This window comes from Gavialis gangeticus, unplaced genomic scaffold (genome assembly GCF_001723915.1).
Source record: "Gavialis gangeticus isolate Ggan-Ray unplaced genomic scaffold, GavGan_comp1, whole genome shotgun sequence".
Lineage (NCBI taxonomy): Eukaryota > Metazoa > Chordata > Crocodylia > Gavialidae > Gavialis > Gavialis gangeticus.
In genome coordinates, this window is record NW_017729025.1 from 145,587,831 (window position 1) to 145,610,453 (window position 22,623).

Sequence of the window (22,623 nt, forward strand, 5' to 3'; positions counted from 1 at the left end):
GTGGAGGTTCAGGCAAAATGGGGCCACACAAAGACCTGCAAGCAGCCTATTTTTATCATATTTCCATCAAGGCGTGGCAGGAAAGAGTGGAGGGCACCCTAGAGGGGCATGATCGTAGAGCTGGCAGCAGCCATCAAGGCCACTCCTGGGACCCTGACCTTGTTTCATAGTTTCATAGTTTCTAGGGTCGGAAGGGGCCTGAGAAGATCATCTAGTCCGACCCCCTGCCATGGCAGGAAAGAGTACTGGGGTCAAACGACCCCAGTAAGGTGTTCATCCAACCTCCTCTTAAAAACCCCCAGGGTGGGAGCCTGCACCACCTCACTTGGAAGCTGGTTCCAGACCCTAGCCGCCCTGACCGTGAAGTAGCGCCTCCTGATGTCCAACTTAAACCTTCCCTCCGCCAGCTTGTGACCGTTGTTCCTGGTCACTCCTTGCGGTGCTCGGGGGAACAGGGACTCCCCCAGCGCCTGCTGATCCCCCCTAACCAGTTTATAACAGGCCACAAGATCCCCCCTCAGCCTTCTCTTTTGAAGGCTGAACAGGTTCAGGTCCCGCAACCTTTCCTCATAGGACCTACCCTGCTGTCCCTTGATCATACGAGTGGCCCTCCTCTGGACCCTCTCGATGCTGTCCACATCCCTCTTAAAGTGCGGCGCCCAGAACTGGATGCAGTACTCCAGCTGCGGCCTGACCAGTGCTGCATAGAGGGGGAGGATCACCTCTTTGGACCTGCTCGAGATGCATCTGTGGATGCATGACAAGGTACGGTTGGCCTTCCTGACTGCATCCCCACACTGCCGGCCCATGTTCATCTTGGAGTCAATGATGACTCCAAGATCCTTTTCCGCCTCCGTGCTGACAAGAGGGGAGTTCCCTAACCTGTAGGTATGGTGCCGGTTGTTCCTCCCCAGGTGCATCACCTTGCACTTGTCTGTGTTGAACCCCATCCTATTCTCATCCGCCCACCCTTGTAACCTGTCTAGGTCTGATTGTAGCCTGTTGCTTCCTTCTAGTGTGCCCACGTCCCCCCACATCTTAGTGTCATCAGCAAATTTGAACAGGGTGCTTTTTACCCCCTCGTCCAAATCACTGATGAAGATGTTGAACAGTGCGGGCCCGAGGACCGAGCCCTGCGGAACCCCACTGCCCACGTCCTTCCAAGTTGAGAAAGACCCATCCACTACCACCCTCTGGGTGCGGCCCTCCAGCCAGTTGGCGACCCATTTGACTGTGTGGGTTATGCTATGGGAGTTAGATAGAGCTCCTTACTGAAAGTTGTTCTGTTGTTTTGTTGTGCAATTCAGGCTAAATGTTAGCACAGCACAAATAAAAAACATTTGTTCAGACAAGACAGTAACTTTGGGATAATTTCATGAAAATCCTCATTCCTTTTTGCCTAACTTCAGGTTTTCACCATTGGGCATAGTGTCTGGGAAACCATCTGGTAGCATTACATTAAATACAGTGGTTTTACTGTACCCGTGGCCAATGACTTCACTGGCACATGGAGTTTCTCTCTGTCTCTCATGCATCTCTGATGTTGTTAGCACACAGAGGCAATAAGTGAAGCATGGACAGACACGGCATATACTGACTCTGCTTTTCAATTTTAATTTTCTGGAAAGGATATTAGAAAAATGCTCACTCACTGACTCTTATATAAAAATAAAGTTTGTATTTCTCCCTTCCCCAAGTATGTGCACTCTCTCTTTCTGTCTCATTCATGCGTGCCCCCACACTGAACCAGATGACAAATATCCTCCAAAAGCTGAAAGTATAAGTTAATGAGACTCTTAAGCCATTCCATAATGCATACTATCACATAACATGAAATTGTAGTTTTATGGTTTTGTATCTAAACATCAAGACACCATGAATTGGAAGTACGCTGACCTATTAACTGTAGGGTTTATAGGCTGGCACATAATTAGAAAAAAATAAACTACACCACAAGATGTTTGAGGATTGGAAAACAGTTTGTGGTTTGTCATGACTCACAAATCCTATTACAATATCCTGTATCTGTGAGGAGAAAGATTATAATTTCCTCTTTATAATACTGTACTTTCACCCAAAGGGTAATTCTATTCTGCTTGTCTAGGCCTATAGCTAGATTATTGCTTATTGTAGCTTTTGAGCTATCTTGACACACAAATATATGGCTAATGAAAGAATTCCACTAAAGGGAAGTTTTAGTCTAAGGTTATGGTGTCTGGAAGAATGCAGCATGTCTGTAAGACATAATGGACAAGATCATCAGTGGAGGCAAATCAGTGTAATATTACCGAAGTCCATAGAGCTACACCAATTTACATTAACCAAACTTTTGGACTAGATGACTGCATCATTCATAACTTTTCAGCCCTTGGTCTATCTTGGCGAGTCACCAGAATTCAGATGGCTATTGAAGTACCACCAAGTGATATATCACTTCTACATTGTCTGGGGTGTACAGATAGAGAGCATACATGTTGCCTATCAGCATCAGTAGCAACTGGGGACTGTGGGGTGCTCATTTTGGCTAGGGACAAGTTACACATAAACTGGTTTAAGTGATTGGAAACAGTTCAGTGCACAGTGCCCCAGCATGCTTTCCAGCCTTGGGCTGGGCTGGGCTAGGCTGTGCTGTCTGCTCCAGCACAGAAGGGTGGGGAAGGGAGGGGGGGGGGGGGGCCGGGCCCCCCCCCCCCCCCCCGCAAGGCAAACCCCATCTGGGACCAGGGAGTGAGGGCTAGACTTCCTTTTCTCTGAGTACAGAGCTGCCCTGCCCTGCCCTGCCCTGCCCTGCCCTGCCCTGCCCTGCTAAAAACATACTACTGCCTGTGACTGTGGACTACAAATCCTAGAAGCATCTGCAAGCAGAAAGAGGAAGTCATGAGCAACTCTGCAGAATCCTGCTGCTGTGATTATGGACTGCAAATCCCAGAGACCTCAGGGGAAGCAGGAAGAGGAAGTGAACACACAGCCCATACTGACTATGTGCCAAAGAGCTGTGCTTTTGCACCCCCCAGCTGCTGGCCTGAGCCACTGCAGGTACGTGGCTGCATCTCCTAAATCAAAAGTGAACATTTGTAGAGTTGTTTCTCAGTTTAATCTCTGCAGTTTAGACTAACTTGCAAAGACTGAATTGATTCAGCCTCCGGCTTTTGGACTGTCTATACTTAGCCTTTAACAACAATGTTTAAAGGAGTTGTATGCTCACCCTCAGAGCCAGATTTCCACAAGGAAAAAAAAAAGTCACAATCTGACCTTTATGTGGGAACCTCAATAGGAACTCAGCATTATTGAAAATGTGTCCCCAGTTATGGGTACTGAGACCTTAAAAATCTGACAATGAGCTCTTCTGAAAACACCAAAAGCCAAGCCATGAGTCTTGTGTAGTACTAGGTACATTCATAGTTTGGGAGTTTCAGTACAAAGAAGGATTTTAGAATAACATTTTCAGAAAATACTGAAGTGACTCAGGGGCCTAAGCCCTTATTAAAAAGTGATTTGAGCTTTTGAGGCCAAGATTTTTAAAAGAGCTAGTGTTTAAAAACACGTCACCAAATGTCAGCTCTGTTGGGGTATATCTTGGAATAGCTGATCCACCTCTTTGGGCAAAACACACATCACCTGTTGTCCTGCTCATTGATTTTATGAGGCTTGAATTATAGAAAACTCTCTGAATGTCAAGCTCTTCCAAGGTGCCCCAAACTGAAAAGCCAAAAACTGAGGACCCTGATGTCAGGAAACACTTGAGAATCTGGGCTTGAAGTAGGCAAGTCCCTATAGAAAATGGAATTTAGGGACAGGAATATTGACTTGGGCCCAGGTTTTCCAAAATGTTCAGGTACCTAAGGATGCAGCTAGATGCCTACTGAGTTTTTTAAAAATGTGCAAAACTCAGACCTTTAAAGATATTCCTATTAGGACTGTGCAAAGCTTCGGTCCCTGATTCAATTTGGTGGGGATTCGGCCTGATTCAGTGGCTGAATCTGTTAATTGAATCAGGAGACCCTTTAATCTCTCTGAATCGAACTGGAACACCCTGAATCGATTCTGAGAGATTTGGAAATTTGAACATAGACACAGCTTTAAATGTTTTTTCTACATACCACAAGGTAGCAGGCGGCTCATGAATGCTGTGATCCTGGGGCAGATGAAGCATCACACAAGAGTGCGGGGGGTCCCCAGTGTGCTTGGCAGCAGACCTGGAAGTGGACCAGAAGCACTTCTGGTCCACTTCCAGGTCCGCTGGGGAATGCGCCGGAGACCCCCAGTGCCCCTCTGGCTCGGTGACTGGTGCCTCCTGGGTCTGTGGGGGGCACCCAGGGTTCCCTCTCAGCCGATCGCTGAGCCAGGCAGGGTGTGGGGTGGGGGAGCCCCTGCAGGCTCCCCAGCAGACATGGAAGTGGACCAGAAGTACTTCCGGTTCACTTCCAGGTTCGCCTCCAAGCATGTGTCCCCATTTCCCGCCCCCCACCCCATTCCTGTGGGACGCTCCATCTGCTCCAGCATCACAGAGTTCACGAGCCATGCCTGGTACCTCAAGGTATGCAGAAAAAACATTTAAAGCTGTGTTTATGTCTGAATCGCTGATTCTCTGAATCAGCCTCGAATCTTCAGATTCAGATTCAGCTGGATCAAATCAGGGACAGTGATCTGAATCAACGAATCGAATCACTGTCCCTGATTTGGGTCAAATCTGAATCCAAATTGAATATGGCCCATTTTGCACACCCCTAATTCCTATACCTAACTCCCTATCCAGTGGAAAAATACCTCTGTGGATCCATCCAGCCCTAACTGCCTGCCCTAAATCAAGCTCTATTGATTCAAATGGTGTCAGGTGTCTCCATGCTTTGGAAAGTTCTAGCTGATGCTTGTCTGCATCTTTGGCCACCAACTCTTAAATATCTGCCCATTTGAAAATGTTAACCTTTATCCATTTTGCTTTCTGTCTTTCCCTTGCCTACAATGTTTTAATGGGGCATAGTTCCCCAATTAAGCAGAGAATGTAGTACACGGTAGAATGCCCCACCCCATCAGTGACTGGTAGAGGCCTCCATTATTAACTGGGTTATTTACTTCTGGGTGAAGCATTAAGAGATTCACAACCCTTCTTTTAACATACCTTAGTTGGTAAGGCTCTAATTGTTTTACTCAAACTAATTATAGAAAGGAAGAAGATAAATGAGGGACTGCAGACTTGCCCCTTATATCATCACAAGCTTGTTTACGTGGTAAATAAAAGTAGGCCTATAATCTAGACAATAGAATTAACTCATAATTACATGGCTGCAGGAGAGAGATGAAGATAAATAAGAAGGTTTCTTTGGAGTTTAGCTGCCAGCAGTGAAGTGCAAAGAAGTGAACAAGAGTCAAATTGCCTCTGGCTAGGGATTATCTGGTCAGAAATTTGATGAGAGACCTGAAGTGAGGGATTAGGAGTGACAGAAATGTAAAAGGTGTCACTCTTTTTTGTGTGTCAATGATTTGCTATGCCAATGTGGCACAAAACAGGAGACTGATGCAGTCATTCAAATGAGACCCTGACTGCTTCTGTCATTGAAAAATCTGATATTTATATCAAGTGTTAGATTATAATCCTCTGCAAGATGCCCAAATGCCAGCTTCATTAACTACATTCTACTTTCCTAATATTTCCCTTAATTTTTTTGTTGTTGCTGTAAATATTATTCCTTATTTTTTCCTTTCACTGGCATAAAGAATTGCTGCCTGTTTAGAATAGCTGGTGCGCTCCACCCCACTGGATGTTGCACTTCAGTAGTGCTGCATAATGCTTAGAGATAAAGTGCATTTTAGGGTTCCTTTGAAGGAAAGCTGCTGCAAGGACTGATACATGATATCGTACTGCAGATTGTACTGGGCTGTAGTTTCAGGTTTATTAAAATATGATGCTATAAACCAACATTTGGATTCAGGAATCCCTTTAAGAGTGCCACATTGTTCTGTAAAACACACTGTAGTTTTATAAATGGCTCAGTACCTGCGACTAATGTCAAACTGCATTCAGTTGAGGGATTGGGTTTTCCTTTGGCCTTACTTGCTTGCTGTTCTTTCTTCTGGTAGATTTTCTTTGGATAGAGGTGTTAGGTTGCACAAGGCTCAGGTTTTTTCAGTCAAATCAAAGTGCAAGCAAAAAGAGATATCCAGCAACCCTTTCCTCCTTTTAAGGTTCCTCTAGAAAATTAGTCAGCTCTATTTCTCATCCAATTAGGAGATTTCCCAGGGAATAAGAGAAGCATTTTATGAGACCCAGGAAGGCTGAAATGTTATCTCACTCATTTGTTCTGCTTCAACCCCTCCCAAAATATCTATTTTCACAAACAAATTAAATTTTGTGCTACTTAGACACAAAGGCTGCCCATATATGTACTCAGGGGTGGGGGTGGAACATTTTAATTAGAGCAGTTCCTGGACAGCTACTGTAATCAAAATGGCTCACAGTCATGTGTACTAAGTACCCATGTTTTAAAATGGCTGTGGGATGCTTTCTCTAAAGCTCATTCGATGAGGTTTAGATAAATCGCCCCTGTGGCCATTTAGAAACCTGTGGGGGTTAAATACACACGCTGATGAAGCAGCGTTGCAGCGTTCTAATTAGAAGGTGGAGCAAACTTGATTCATTGAGTCAGCTCCCATGTGCTGTAATTAAAACACAAACAAGCACGTGGATAGGCAGCCTAAGGGCTTGTCTACAAAGGGACAAATTGACAAAAGAGATGAAATTAATGCATATAAAGGGCCATAATCCCAATAGAGACAGACTCATTTAGAGGTACACTGGCTTATGTTTATTTGGAATAGACTACAGCAAACTTAAATCACTTACTTTAGTGTAAGAATGCCCACATAAGGATTTAATATGCTAACTTACATGGATTGACTCCCCCACTTCCAGAGTTACTGTATTTGAACTTTCCTGAGTGTCTCTGTGTGAGATAAGAGATTCCTTTTTTGAAGGGCCTCCACATTGTTGCAAGCGTACAACAGTTTGCATATCCATCACAGTTTCTATGGCCAGAGTCTGGAACTTGCTCAATGCTTTAGGGCAAGCAAAAGCAAGTTCCTGAACCTGCATGGACTTTTATGGTGCTTTTGCACACTTTTAGCAAAAAAGAATCTTGAGGATTCTCCGAGTGAGACAGGCTGAGAATCCTCCCTCTTCCTTATGTCATTATTTACAGATTTCAGGTGCTGCCTTAATGCAGACTCATGCAGTCCCTATGCAGACTTTCAGAATGCCTTAAAGTAAAGAGAAATCAAAAGGTGCTAAACTGTGAGCAAAGGACTTTTAGACTGGCAAAGCGGAGGCATGGACCAGGCAAAAGCTACCACCAGCTCAAGGGAAGCACCATGGCAAACAGATCCTTTGTTCATATACAGGATGTTGGCAGTTTCCTAAGACAACACGTGGAAGGCAAGAGGAATATCTTTTTGAGCAATGTAATATTGACTAATGAGCAATACCATCAAGGGAAAGGGAAATCATGGAAGCTGTCAACTCATCAGTATGTATATATCAATTAACAAATACTGTTGGAATAGTAGCTGCTGCATATCTAGTTTTCTCCTTCCTTATTGTTTAAAATACATTATTACTTTGTTCTTAGAGGCCTCCTGTTGAAATCAGGACACGCTGTCCTAGGCACAGTGCAAACAATTTGGTCTAGTTTCTGCCCTGAAGAGCTTACAGTCTAAATAAACAAAACAAGGGGAGGAAGAAATTAAATTATCTTTGTCTCCCAGTTCTACCAAGGAGGAACTAAGGTAGCAAGATTAAGCGATTTGTCTAAGGACACACAGGAAGTATGTGGGAGAAAATCTGCTGTTATAAATTAAATCTAGAATTACTGTCTTGAAGTATGTAACCACTGAATTAGATATAGCTTCAGCAGAACAAATAGCAGTCCCCCTCCTTTCTAAGACCCTCAAGACCAAATGTAAAGGGCCTTTAAGCAACTCACAAAAAACAAACAGATCTGGATTTATGCTTTATGCCATGTAATTTCAAATATTTTAATGATCATAGATTAAGTGGGGAAGTACCTGTAGGCAGTCCAGAAAGGACTTTGATTATGAAAACTTCCATTACTCCTGGAAGCTTCAGCAGGCGTAGGATTTCTCTGAAGCTAAACACACTACCAGACTGTGATGCATCTAGGGAAATAACACAGAATCACCTCCTATTAACACAGTCTAAAAGCAAGAAACATGAAACCAATACATTGCCTGATCATGTTCACAGCCAAATCTGCACAGGGAAAAATTCCTCCTGTCTTTTCTGCATCTCAGCCAGAGCCGTAGCCAGGCATTTTGGCACCCAGTGAGGTCACATGCACAGCACCCCCTCCCCCACCGGATGTGCTACTACATAATTACCTCCATTCGAGTTGGCCAGTATGAGGGTGCCTGATACCAGTATGCTACTGGCACTTCCCTTGCTACACTACTGGTCTCAGATTCTACTGCCCCACTGGTTCTATGCTTGGGGAACCACACTGGTCCCAGTGGGTTTTTGGTGTCCAAAGCAAATGCAGAATGCTAAATAGGACTAGAAGGAACCTCAGTAAGTCATCTAGTCCAGCCTCCTTCTCAAGCCAGGGTGATCGTACCTTGAGCAGGGAGTTGGACTAGATGACCTCTTGAAATCCCTTCCAGTCCTATTTTTCTGTGATTCTGTGAATGTGCAGTAGATGCTTACAGTGCAGGTGAGAGACCTGACTGGAGAGGACGATGTTGCATCATGCATTTCAAAAACCCTACAATCCATTCCCATTTTATATCCTACCAGCCCCAGGTATTTGGTCACATGAGAGGACATTCTCATGACATTTCTATTTTCTCACCCTTTCTCACTCTCACAATCTTCCTTTTCATTTTAGCTCCACACACTATTATTTTTTAAATACTCTCAAGAAGGCTCCTGCAATGTGGCATAACAAACTAGTCAATGCATATGGAATATACTTTCCATACGCCATTGTCTGTAGAGTAAACTCTTGAAAGGCTGGATGAATATCTGTGGAGCATTAGACTCACCTACAAACAAATGTGGTTTGTAGAGTGGATTATAAATGATCAGCCTTTGGCCGCTGGAAGGCCTAGTTCAAGTGCTTAATGGGTTGGTCCTAACTGAGAAGCAGCTAGGTGGTCTTATCTTTACTATCATTGTAAACCTTATTCTCTGCTGCAAACTTGTACCATGAACCCTGTCTTCTCAGGTAAGAATGAGGAACCAGGTTTGAGGTGGTCTGGGACAGCAGATGAAGGTGAAGTTTGCTTCTGTTTGCCCCTAGGCACAACTAGAATCTTTCAATTCTGTCTTTAAATGAATGTTAACTGCCCTTCTTCATTCCTACAGCTATTGTTCACAAATAGTTAACACTCACTTTGCTGCATGGCACATCCTTCTGACTTTGGCTTCGTGTGAGCAGGAATGCAGGTCATTACTATCACTGTGTTTATGAGACTTCCCACTAGTGCAATGTATGAAGGAAAGTAAATGCTGTGAACAGAAAGAGCGTTAACAATATAAATGCAATGGATCTAATTTAATGAAGGAAAAGTACTTTTGCCCTGATCCCACAGCAACTTAAGTGCATGAGAAGTATTCCCACTGAAATCACAATGAGAAAGATTATGCAGGTATTTAAGCGTTTGCAAGATCAGGATTTTATATGATTGTCCATGGTCTGACAATACTTTTTTACCTGTAGGTGCCACCTTATAAATATAACAAATTGTTCAGTAGGATTCATCCAGTCCTGCAATGGGACAGATTTAATACCCTTTTTATTCACTCTGGCACCTTATTATGAAGAGAGTTCTATTGATTTCAATGAGAGCCCACAATTCATCATAAGTAGTGAATAGTTCAAAAGCACGCCACCTCCATTTTCTCAGTGCTGACGTGCATTTTGCTGTTTATACAAATGCATGCACTGCAGCACCGAGCACTTTTAAAAGTGGGTGGTGCTGCAGTGCAAACATGTGTACAAATGCCCTGTATGTACATGTACTAGAAAATAGCACATTAGAAAAAAGGTTTTAAAAGTCAAGTTGTGCGTTTGATTTTAAGGTTTTTTATTATTTTTCATACTTGGATGAATCAGTTTTGTTTATGGATGATAATGCAGCTCCCTTAATAATTTGCTAGGGAGTTAGGATATAAATTAATATTAACGGGCAAGGGTGTCAAAGAAGCTTTCCTGCCTAACCAAGAAAACGTGCTAATGCCAGCACAGCGCACTGTAAAAGCCTGGACAGAAACTCTTGATAATTTAGACTAGGGCTTTCTTTTTCTTTTCTTTTTAAGATGATGCAACACTTCTTAACAGAGGCATTGTCCAACAGGCTACATCCTGTTCCCAGCTATGATCTCAGAACCTGCCCCCTCTCATTCACAATCACACAGCATCTCTGTGGCTCCCTCTGCAATTACTTTCAAAGAAAAGCAATCCCAGGAGTAAATCAAATGTATGTTTAGCCATAATTTGTTGCAGTTTAACTGTGGAAGACAAACATGAGATCAGTACCATATAGCATATTGACTCCTCATGGACCATCAGCGTTCACTTTGAGAAGCTGTGGAGATGAAAGAAGTATCTTTGCAGATGAAACACGGTCTGTTCAGAACTTCTATGACAATCGGAACCAATACATAAACAAGGCTTATGTTTTTCCAGGATTTTTCCCTGCATTTTTTGATCTTCCAGGGAGCTTTGCATTTAGAGGTGGTGGGTTCTGTATTTCAACCATGCCTTTGACATGGAAAGGAAATAGTCACAGAGATGTGCTTTGCTGTGTACTGGGGGAAGGTAATATTGACACCTTCCCCAGCCACCTGGCAAAGCTTTTATCCCAGGGAAAGAATCCAATGTCTGTCAGCACTACAAAACAGCTTTCTATGATGACTGGTATTTCATTGTGCCTGATCATCTTGTGATGATTGTTTTGTGGTTTATTTAGGTGAGGGCTGGAAGATTGCTAATACCAGCAAAACAAATAGTAGACATTCCAGGCTCCTGTTACTTAAGAACACATATAGGCAGCTATTTACACTGCCAGGTAACAGGATAAAGTATCATAGCATATGAAAATAACCCAATAAAGTATGGTACACGCAATCCATGGGACTAAACTGACAAAGAGTCTTTTAAACATACATGCATTGTGGTCATGGAATCAAAGCTTTGCTGCTATAACTGGACAAAATTCCATTGAGCTCTACCCATTTTGCACCAACAGAAAATCTGAACCCAGTATTAAGCAATAATGGTTTCAGGTGTACAACTAGGGTGTAATTATTATCACCTGGAGACCATTGTTTTGTAAGCTTGATACATTTTTCTGTACATTTTCTGACCATACCCTTTTATCTCTTCCTGAGGCAATAAAAATGCTGTAGGAAAGAACAGTATACTGGCAGAAGGGAGACAAGATGTTCTAATAGTAAGAACTTCTTGGGGAATGGCATCTGAAAGGCTACTGAAGAAGGGAAGCCATTTGACTCTACTGCAGTTACATATTATTATGAAAAAACAAAACAAAACAACAGAGATATTGTGAGATCGCTCTTCCTACTCATCTGATGTGTTCTGGGCTTCCTGGTATCAGGCCTGCAGAAAACAGATTACCTTCCTATCTTCTTGGCTTAAAAAGAAGGTAGCACAACTCCCACCATTGAACGACCATTAAAGGATGCAAGTAATGTAAGCCAAGCACACATTACTTGCATTACCTCTGCCTGTACCTAAGCCAGGACTTTTGTGATTTGGATGAAGAGATTTATTAGGTAAGCTCAAAGGGAGAGTCATCCTTGCTGAACCAGCAAGAGCTGCACTGAGGTTGTCTGAACTGGACACTATTCTTCCCATAAGAAAGAAACTTGAGCAAAGAGTCTGGAATGCACACAGTCTACAATGTTAGCAAAACCATGCTTAAATCATATGACTGGTTCCTTCTTTGAGACAATTAGGTGCTCTTGAACCTGATAGCATCCTATTCCTCTCCCTGGATTGTTGTATTTGTACGAAAAGAATGACAGCTAGAAGAAATTCCCTGTGATAACAGACCCTATCATCCCCTCCTCCCCACCCGTTTCTTCTCCATCTGATCAAACTCTGTGCTTACAAACCAGATCAGTCAAGCATGATACAATGTCTGCGATGTCTGACGTGAATTTTGGATGGGAATCCTACATCACGAATGCAGGATGATGGCTTTGGATTGTTCGTAAACTATATACATCAGCCTCTGTTTCACAAGCATGTCAACATGTGGTAAGAAATGGAGATGATACACCAGGCTTACGCCAGACAGCCATGCAGTGCCTAGCCAGGGGAATGTGCCTTTGCTAGGCCCACATAATATGCTGTTTATATTTTGTGTAAACTGCTAAAGCTAAGTCAGTTTGCTGTAAACATTTATATTACAACATCAGCTTTATAGCCTGTGGCAATGATGGGCCACTGGATGGAAGAAACATTTCTCCATCTGGAAGCCCTGTCCTTGTACTAACTGGAAGGCAGAACTTACAATGCATGGTTAGGGAGTAATGTCATGGTAAAGAGATTAAATCCAAAGAAAATATTATTATTCAAGGCTGGCTAAAACAGGGTTGAATTTCTTCTCATCCAATACACCAAGCAGCATCTGTAAACACTTTAAGATGACAGTAAATCCTAAAATACACCAAGCTTCCTGGATGATGCAATAAAGGGGATGTATTGTATGCTATACCCCAAGGAATTGTATGGATTGCAGACTATGGTTTGGTCTTTGCCCTTTTGAGTAACCCCAAACATAAAAAATATGCGGAGGAAGGAAAATGTGCATATGGATCACTTAAGTGCACAGGAAACAGGGTGTTTGTGATACAAGGTGATTTAAGTTCAGTAATTCCAGTAAAGCTGCAAAGCTTTAGGTCAGAGAATGAGTTAGGTTAAGCACTGCAAATGCTATCAGTTGGTACAAACAGTTTGGGTGAGACGAACAGAAGTCTGGAGTGCTCTTTGGCCTGAATGAGATCTGTATATTGTATTCCAGTTGGAATTCATTCTCATTAGAACAACAGCGTTGACATGATGAGGATTCAGTTTCTAGAGAAATGCCTTGAAGGATAACAGAGTAACACAGCAGGCCTGATTCTGTTTTTGCTTGCCCTTGTTTGCACTGGTGACTTCAGTCAAGGCACTCCTGAATGACAGTTATATAAATGAGAGGAGTGTCAAGCCCCTAATCTCAAGTAAACACATTATCTCATCATATATTCCAAGCCATCTAGCATTTTGCATGTATGTGGTTTAAGCATCTTGGATGTGAATGGACAGGCAGAATTGCACCCTTCCAAAAGTTCACATGACAATCTCATCTTGCTGATCAGACCAAATACCAGGATGGAATTCCACAGCCTTTACAGCAAAAAGCCTTGAAGAATAACAGGATTCTTGTCATATAAACCACATATAGATACTACCATTACAGATCATAAGAGAAATATAAAATGATGTAACCCTTAGGAAAATAACAAGTCATTCAAAAAGAAAGGAAAGTTTTAGCAATTAATGGGGAGAGATGTGAGGGTGAAATAAGAGTTGCTCATAGCTAGACTCAGCTGGATTTGTGTACGACACAGACAAAAGGCAAGGCACTTTTACAAGGGGGTTTGCTCGTTACTCTGAGGTAAAGCTCATTTACACTTTGCACCCATATGCTGAGAAGCTTCATGTCAGAGACTGAGTTAGACTCTTGTTCAAGTTAAGCACTGCACATGCTATCAATTGACACAAACAGTTTGGTTGCCAGAAAATGCCATCTTTTATTCCTCATATAGCCCCTAACAGCCTAAAAAAGAAACAAATGAACCAAAAACTGACACTGGTTTCTTTTGGATATGCAGATAAAGGAGATATAAAGGCAACAAGGTTTTGTCTCCTGCCTAACAACTGAACTAACAACTCCAGCCAAAATTACAAAAATCCAGTCCAGCAGCACTGGAAGATAAGAAGTGCAGGGACTGACAAGCAAGATAGATGAGAGCTATCACAGGAGGTAAAAGAAACCTCAGTGTGAGGAGTTCTCCAGCCTAGAAATCTAGACAGGATTGTGAGTAATGGACTTTGAGATCTAGCCCCTGCTGTGTGACCTCAGACAAGTCACTTTATCACTCTGTGCCTCAGTTTCCTCCATGGAATACTGATAATGCTTACTGCAGTGCATGTAGCTAGGATTCAGCATGCAGCCTTGTAAGCATGTGGTTGAATGAATGTCCTCAACCCAGCAACAATATTGCCAACTTCAAGCATTCAGAAATCATGACTTTCAAAACCTAATGGCTTGCTGTCACAAAAGAAAAGGAAAGAATCAACCTGCCCCCTTCACAGAGGAAGGGGAAAGCTCTTCCTTGGGACTCCCCCAAGAAGCAGCTTTATCCAGTCTCCCTCTCCTGAGAGGACTCCCTGCAGCCAGTCCTAGTGTGCCTTCACAAGGGACAAGCCTCTGGCTTTGAGACCCTGATTCTTCTCAGTCCCCGGCTTCCCTGGTGATCTGTAGCAGCCCCACCTCTCAGAGCTCCTTCTTTTTGGTCAGCTCCTGGGGAGGAGGGTGGGCATTTTCTTCCTTGAATTAAGAGGGTTATCAGAGTGACAATGTCCCAGCTGGCACAGCAGACACTGAGTCTTTATTGGGCCATTCCTGTTCTTTTTGTCTGCAGTGGGACTTTACTCTGACTGCCTTGGAACCGTTCCTTCTCTCTGTCTGCCCTGGGACCTTCCCTCTTGACCCAGCCCGGGACCTTTTCCTCTCTTCAGCTCTCTCAGAGCTTCACTCATTCTCCTCAGGCTCAGTCAGCCACACTTGCAAGAACACATTAAGTCATGGAGAACCAACAGAGAGCAGTCTCTGGGCCCTGCTGCCAGGCCCAGACTGCCATCTGCCCCAGGAGTGAAAAAGGTATATAGATGACTGATTTAGGGAACAATTTACAAGCATTATTTACAGTAAAAGCTGCCCACACTGAGACTCCCAAAGTGCTCTCCACTGGAACTGCAGGCTAGAATCCAGCTCACCGAGCCTCCTTTGTCACATTGCAACTGAGACTATTGCACAAATGAATACAATTTGGACTCTTTATTTTGCCTTCTGGTTTTTGAGCCATTCTGAAGCTTTTCTTGCAATGACAATGAAAAGCTTCCATGACAATGAAAAACAAAACCGTGACAATGAGTGACATTCTACAAGTGATATATCAGTGGTGTTTAAGAAATGAGGGGGGATGGAGGAGGCCTTTATTAATGGAAGGCCAAACAGGTGCATGATAACTTAGAAACTGACTTTATTAAAGAAATGGGATTCTTCTATAAGGAGCTGACTCCATCACCAATGCCAAAATTCAGTGGTTTGGAATCAAGTGGATTCAACAGTATAATTCCAAAACCTGGTAAAGACCTCATGCCGGTGGCCAGCTACCGACCAATTGCACTACTGTCTGTGTGCTACAAGGTCCTTGAGTGCCTCATTTTGCAATGGATATCTCCAGAAGTAGAGACCATCCTTAGCATGGAAGAACCCAGATTCCACAAAGGCCACAGCGCTTGCCATCAACTACTGGCACTTACAGCCTACATTGAAAATGGTTTTCAGTAGAACCTGAAGACAGGTGTAGTGCTGCTGCACCTTACAGCTGCCTACAGTACAGTATGGTGCACTGGCTTGCTTCTGAAGCTGTCAAGAGTAGTTCCAAGCTGGGTCATTATAGTCATCGAAACACTCCTCCATAACAGATGATTCAGAGTCCACCTTGGTCAGGGGATAAGCACATGGATGAGACAGGGCTCAGTGTTGGCCCCAACTTTGTTCAACTCATACACAAACAATCTACCAACAACCACATCTCACAAGTTCCTCTATGGTGATGAAATCTGCTGTGCCACTCAAGCTCCATCTTTCCGCACTCTGGACCAGACCCTGAACAAAGATGTGACAAAGCTGGCAGAGTGCTGCACTACGTGGCAGCTCATGCCGAGTCCTGCAAAAACTGGTGTATTCCATCTCCACAATGCCAGTTCCCAAAAAGAACTTAACATCTATATGGGTGGTCAGTGACTAAAGCATGATCCCTGTCCAACATACTTGGGAGTGTCTTTAGACAGAGCCCTGACTTTCTAGGAACACCTAAAGAAAACAGCAGCAAAGGTCAAATCCCAAAACAACTTGCTAGCCAAGCTTTCTGGATCAATATAGGGAGCCACAGCCACAACACTCTGGGCCTCAGCTCTTGCCCTGTTATACTCAGCAGCAGAGTATTGTGCATCTGTCTGTCAAAGGTCATCACACACACATCTTGTTGACACTCAGTTGAACACAACCATGCGTCTCATAACTGGAACCCTCCACTCAACACCGCTCCCCTGGCTTCTTGTCCTTGCAAATGTCACTCCCTCACACATCCATTGACTGATGATGACCTGGAAGTTGGTTAAAACCATCTGCGCTGCACCTTACCTACCACTCTACAGAGACCTGCTCAATCCACCCAAGGCCTGCCTTTCTTTGTGATGCCCCTTATCGAGCAACCTCCCTGACCAGCATCTGTCTGCAGATGCCCTCTGGATCAAGAAACGGGAATCCCAGGAAGTCATAAAAAAGTTCCTTGTGACAAATCCTATTCGCCAACCTGCTAGCTTTGAACTACCATGATGCGAGTGGGTCCTGCTAAACAGGTTCAGGACAGGCTAAGGCCCCTGTGCAGCCAACCTTCACCACTAGGGCCTCAGTGGTAACCCCGTGTGCACTTGCAGAGAGATACAAACCATGCTGCACGTCACTGAGGAGTGTCCCCTCTATGAACTAAGAGGTGGATTAATAACTTTTAGCTCATCTAACAAGGAGGCTACTGCTTGGCTTTGCAGATTTGCATTTCCTAAATAAATAAATAAATAAATAAATAAATAAACAAACAAACAGTATAATGGGAATTTTACAGATGTAATATGAAGGAACTGTATGGACAGACTGAAGGGATGGGGCAAAAACCAGTGTCTTCTAATTATGCACAACAACCGAGGCAAGCCAGGGCTGAACAACTTCCTGCCCAACCTGCACTGCAGCCAGGGGACGCGAAGAATTGGCACCAGCATGGATGTAGCATCTAGTGGCCTGGCCTCTGATTGGGTCCCCACTGACCAGAAGCTGCACCCATGCTGCAGCCAGGAAGCAGGGTGCAATTGGGCTGGGAGAAGCAGGGGTAGTGCCTGGCCGCATGGGGTGCAGGTGTAGGCAGAACCTCTCACTTCTGATGTGCTACTGAAGTCATGTGGCCATGCCAGACTAGGGCTGCACTGGTCCAGCTTGCAGCTTATAAATGTTGCTGACCCCTGAGCCACAGAATTTTTAAGTGGCATTTAAACCATAACACTGAGATTGTACCAAGACACATACAGTATGAAGAATACAACCAGCAATGCATGAAGTAAGGGGCTACTGACAGGCTGGCTGCCACATGGCCATGTTTACAGGGATTCTAGCCACGAGTGTTTTAACTGCTTGTGTGCAACTTAACACACAAGGTCCAAACCCCTGGAAATGCCATCATTCCAGTGGCTGTTGTTATGTAAGAGGCCTGTCACTTTCTACAGGAGCATCAGGAAAATTCAGCTTTTAATATATGAGGTTTTCAGTGTGACCAAAGCAGCAAGTGGCTACAACAATTACAAAATTAAAACACTAAAAGGTATGGATGAAGGGATCCCAATAAAATTTCAGCCCCAAGCTACCCCCTGTAAAGCCTGGGGTGGTTTAGTTAGTTACTTACCTAGGAAGGGGGTCTAACAAAAGTGTATTCTGCTAATAGCTGGTGGTACGGTAGTATAAGCTCAGCTGCCCTGCACTTCATGCTCTGCATGACAAGAGCTGAAGAAAATCCATAGGTAATTATAAAATTAAATTTTGCAGCTGGTGTTCATTTAGTTTTAGAAGGCTGCCCTGCCCAGTGGTCCTCTCAGGATTCAAGGGTCTTTGTGTGTCTCCTCAGTGAATGGCGTTGTGTTTATTTCCTTTCCCTTTTTCTTAAAAAAGTCAAAGTTGAGAGTGGAGAAAGTGCAAATTGTTTTTTAGTGACTCACTCCTACTTCAAAACAATGCTGCATAAAGCTCGCATTCATGGCAGGCTCAGATTCCTTGAAGAGCTCTAAGAAGACTCATAAATATTCCTTTGATTGTGTTCCAGAACGCTATCTTCTCAAACACTTCAGCCTTCAGAGAGAGGACAGCTGTAGGTGAAAGAGGTTTGCTGAACACAAAATGGGTCCAGCTAGAAGCCAAGAGGAAAAGAAGTACTGGTGAAACCTCGACGATGAGTGACATTCTACAAGTGCTATACCTGCATTGTTAAAGAAATTGGGGGCTGGATGGGGCCTTTATTAATGGAAGGCCAAGCACATGCATGACAACTCTAAGATGTAGTAAAGCAACACTAGTTGGCACATAATGAGGATGAAAAATTAAGGTTTAGTTCAAGAGCTATTTTAGCTGCACTGACCATACTTGAGATACTTGCATCTCAACTTTGACCCAAAGAACCTGCTCAGCAGTGTAAAGATTCCCCGTAGGGATGACTGAACTGTCACAACATTTTACGCAAAGCCTGGACCCAAAGCCCAAACATTTTTATTTCTAAAAGATCAAAACTAATTCAGTTAGCCTGTTTGTACAAAGTTCATGCATTTCTGAACCTCGCTCATAAATACATAGCTCCCCAGGGAGCACCCAAGATAAGGAAAAAACTGGTCTGGCTTGCAGGAAGCTTCTTGCTTTTGTGTCAGTACAGGTCTGTCAGTAGCATTCACACCACCCTCTATTCACATCTCTGTAAGAGCCAAATCTCCTCATTGTGTGAGGAGCAAACTGCCCCTTAGGCAGGATTATGCAGTAGAAATCTTGCAGCATTGACTCAGCTGTCCCTGCAGAGAGAATTTCAAGCAAAGGCACGAACAGAAGTGGCATGAATTCTCCTTTTGGGCCGCCTGGCCTAAGGAAATGCTTCTATTAGAATCACATGCAAGCACCATGCTAAATGAAGCAGCAACAAGTCCCACACTGAAGCCAAACAAGTGCGGGAGGAGGGGAGGCTGCCAAGGAAGGAGATGCCTGTTTCCAGTTCACATCATGAAGCTGTCAGTGGATCCTTCAGAAGGGCAGGGCATTAAGATTCCCCCACCTCACTGAAGCCTGATTGCCAATGAGCAGGGTTCATTTGTCTGATTTTTTTGCCACTGCCCCTCCACAGTCATTCCCCCATTTAATCTCTTAGCCTTATGAGTTCCATTTACATGTCAACCCAGAGTTTCCCTGTGTAGTTTTGTTCATTGCTCAGAAGCAGCAGGTAGTGCTAGAGCTTGTTCATTTCTTCCCTAATGAAACTGGGAATCATTTCTGAGAGGTCAGTTGGGCACATTTATTCTTCTGTTGAAGAAACAAAAAGCCAGAAGGGGGCTCTCAGCATGGGGCAGTTGAGGCTTTCAGTCTTCACTGACCTGAAGAAAAGACTCGTCATCATTCATGAAGTAAGCTACATCACTTCCAGGGCTGACCTTAGAAGCTGGGGAAATGTAACTATCATTCACATACTAAGAGTTATGTTATATCAACATAATGGCTTAAGAGGGCGATTTGACCAGTGGGTGTCAAGTGTCATCTCACACCCTACGTTTGTTCCCACTACAAAACTTGTACACAATTTTTTTTTTTACCATTTACCATTCAGAATTTATTTTATGCTAGTACCCAAAGACTCAGAGCAGGATCAAGCTCCCACTGTGGAAACTGGAAGCAGACATGGCCCGAACCCAAGAGTCTTTCAGTCTCCGACTGATATTTTCTTCTGGAGAAACCTAAAACTGAAATGTGAAAGAAGAGGTACAACTTGAATGGCAGCAACTACTGAAAGTCAGAAAATGGAAGTGAGTTGGCAAAAGCAGGGGTGTGTCAGAAATGACCATGACAGGGTCAGGAACAAGGTGCATGAGTGTCGCATGGCTAGAGGAATCCTTTGTCATCCCTCAAAAGCAATTTTATGTTTTCTTTTTGCCTCCTGCACAGTGCAAAGGGGAACTTAGCATTGCCTAACTTTTGCCTGTTACATGAGTGACTACACAGTGCATGATATATCAGTACGTTATGTTAAATTAATAATCTAGCACTTCCAGGGGGCTTTTATCACAGGGTCGCTCTCTGTAGTGAAGTGATATGAATATCTGAGTATGTGAGGAGTTTCTGAGGGGTGAGGTTGCATGTTTTCTGCAAGTGTTTTGTTAGCAAGGAAACAAAACAGTAAAATAATGCTGTGCTAACTGGCACCTGCTGTCATACCACCCTGAGTGTAATAGCATCCCCTGCCTCTTTGTGGAATCAATGAATTACTTGTGGCAGAATGCTCTTTCTGAAGGCAGCTGGGAGCAGCATCTTTGCCAACTCACTTTACTGCTTGATCTGATGCATCACTCTTATAAGAAACTCTGCTAATCACAGGAAGAGGCATATCTGTTGCACTCGAATAAGAAGTGGATGGATTTGCACGTTACTGTAACCCAGTACTATTAATCCTGAGAGTCAATCATTTTAGTGCCCAGTGCCCTGGGTAAAATACTCTATTTCAGAATAGAAAATGTTACTTATTCAAGCTTGTACTTCCCTGTGTTGTTATTACTGTTGCTTCATGTTGTGTTTCTCTGAAAAATCCATTGGCATCTTTGCCTATCAAATACCTCAACATTTACATTCATTTATAACAAATAGAAGAGCAGGCTTTGCTCCCTTAAATCTGTGTTTTTTCAGTCTGTGGTCCACAGACCCTTGCGGGTCCACAGACTATGCCTAAGAGGTCCATGAAAGATGACTATGATCAGTCAAAAGTACAAATACCTACACTTACAATTCAAAGGGGTCCGCATCTCCAATTTTTTAAAGGGTCCACAAATGTAAAAAGGTTGAAAACCTCTGCCTTGAATTTCCTGCCTGGTTGGCCAACTAGAGAACTAGATCCCTGACTGGGCCCCTCTTATTCGTTGCTTGCTTCGCCTTCCATATCTGGAAAGCAGAAAGTACTGGCAAGGATCAAGGCAGGTGGGTTTGTCTTAGTTAAGGCTCACACAGAACAGGGACTCTTCTGGCTCCGACACCCAGATCTCCAACAGGTTTTCTGTTTCACTTTGAGCATGTTACTTAGGCCCAGAGCCACAAGAGAACTTGAGTATCTTATTCCCACAGCAGAGTCTACAGCTCTGAATTAGGTACTTACATTCCCCAAACAAATCATTATGGAGGCTTGAGCAGCTCACAATGGGATGCACAAAAGCCAGCATGTGGAAGGGAAGCTGTCTAACTTAATGTAGCCAAGAGGAAATGCTGAAGATGGAGGTGTGTCTTAAATTCCATCCCTCTCCAAGGCTTAGGTTCCTGAACCTCACAGCAGGACCCCAAAATACATGAACTAGGGGGCATAAAATGATACTGTCAGATATTAAGTTTAAAAATAACAAAAGGAAGTTATTTTTCACAGAGTGTGTAATTAATTTTTGGAACTCATTACCACAAGCTGTTGTAGATGCCAGCTGGAAGGGGGATTGAACCAGTTCTTGGAGGAAAGGTCCGTCAGCAGGTATTGAATGTGGAGAAGTGCAACCTCTGAACCAGAACGTCCTAAATCTCTAATTTTTAGAAGGTGCAACATGAGAGGAAGATTCTGGATATGCCCTGTTAACCCTCTCTCTCTACCACTTATGACACAAACTATTGAGCTGGATAGATGTAGGGTCTGACCCAGTAAATGTCCTTATGTTCCTAATACTGGGAGGGTCCTCACAGCTCTGAATCCTCTCCTGAAGGTAGGGTTCTAAGCAATTTATTCTAAAAACCAAGCAGAAATCAGTCTACACTTTAAAAACACAAGTGCAGGAGATGTGAGGAGGTAGTGTTACCAGCATTTTATGTAACGTTCGAGGTATATCTAAACTCCGGTCCAGGCCAGGAAACCATGAAGTAATAAGTCCAACCTACTTGCTCCTATCTTGGGCATGGCAGGGGCCAATAATTAGGCAGTGCAGATGACTCAGAACAGCCAGGCACCTCCAAAATGTAAAAGACTGAGCATGGTGCTTGGGTATGCACTCTGGGCTGCTCTGACCCAAGAAGGCTGCCTAATTAGGGGCCTGGTCATGCACACTGCAGGAGCAAGTGAGTGGGATGTTTCTTGGCAGCACTTTTGAGATCAACTTGGAGGCAGCCTAGACAGGCTGCAGTACTCACTGGGGACATGCAAAACCCTCTTCTGAGAAGATGCACACATATACATTTCACAGGAGAGCACCCTAATCTTACCTGGCTAGAGGCCATCCGGGGTGTGAGCAGCTTTCCCCCCACCCTCCACTACCATTTCTCCTGTTAAAGCTGCTCCACTTTGCACTGAATACCTGTGTCACTGGTTTTCAGACTTCCTAAAGTCATGGAATCTTTTCATATCACTTCTCCTGCGGCAGAAGCCCTACCTCTATCCCGTGAGCTGATGCGGAGCTAGGTGACACAACCCAGCAATGGTGGCACACTGCCTCCCTGCCC

The 22,623-nt window shown here is 43.8% G+C and overlaps 1 protein-coding gene and 1 long non-coding RNA gene across 4 annotated transcripts in view; both read right to left on the reverse strand.

The window, feature by feature from the left end:
* The window catches only part of SLC22A18 (solute carrier family 22 member 18), a 121,699-nt gene that overhangs the window by 39,524 nt on the left and 59,552 nt on the right, over window positions 1-22,623 (reverse strand). Inside the window, exons 6-7 of one of the 3 annotated variants that reach the window (XM_019519722.1) lie at window positions 9,402-9,517; window positions 8,059-8,169 (exon numbers count right to left, since the gene is read on the reverse strand). The exons of 1 other annotated variant lie outside the window; for it this stretch is intronic. In XM_019519722.1, the coding sequence (XP_019375267.1) occupies window positions 8,059-8,169; window positions 9,402-9,517 (227 nt within the window). The remainder of the gene's footprint in view (window positions 1-8,058; window positions 8,170-9,401; window positions 9,518-22,623) is intronic. One more of the 3 variants, XM_019519723.1, reaches the window with a different exon arrangement.
* LOC109299160 overlaps window positions 14,395-22,623 on the reverse strand; it is a 19,469-nt gene continuing 11,240 nt past the window's right edge. The window contains exons 2-3 of the long non-coding RNA XR_002097783.1: window positions 18,860-18,865; window positions 14,395-14,574 (exon numbers count right to left, since the gene is read on the reverse strand). This is a non-coding gene — a long non-coding RNA (uncharacterized LOC109299160). The remainder of the gene's footprint in view (window positions 14,575-18,859; window positions 18,866-22,623) is intronic.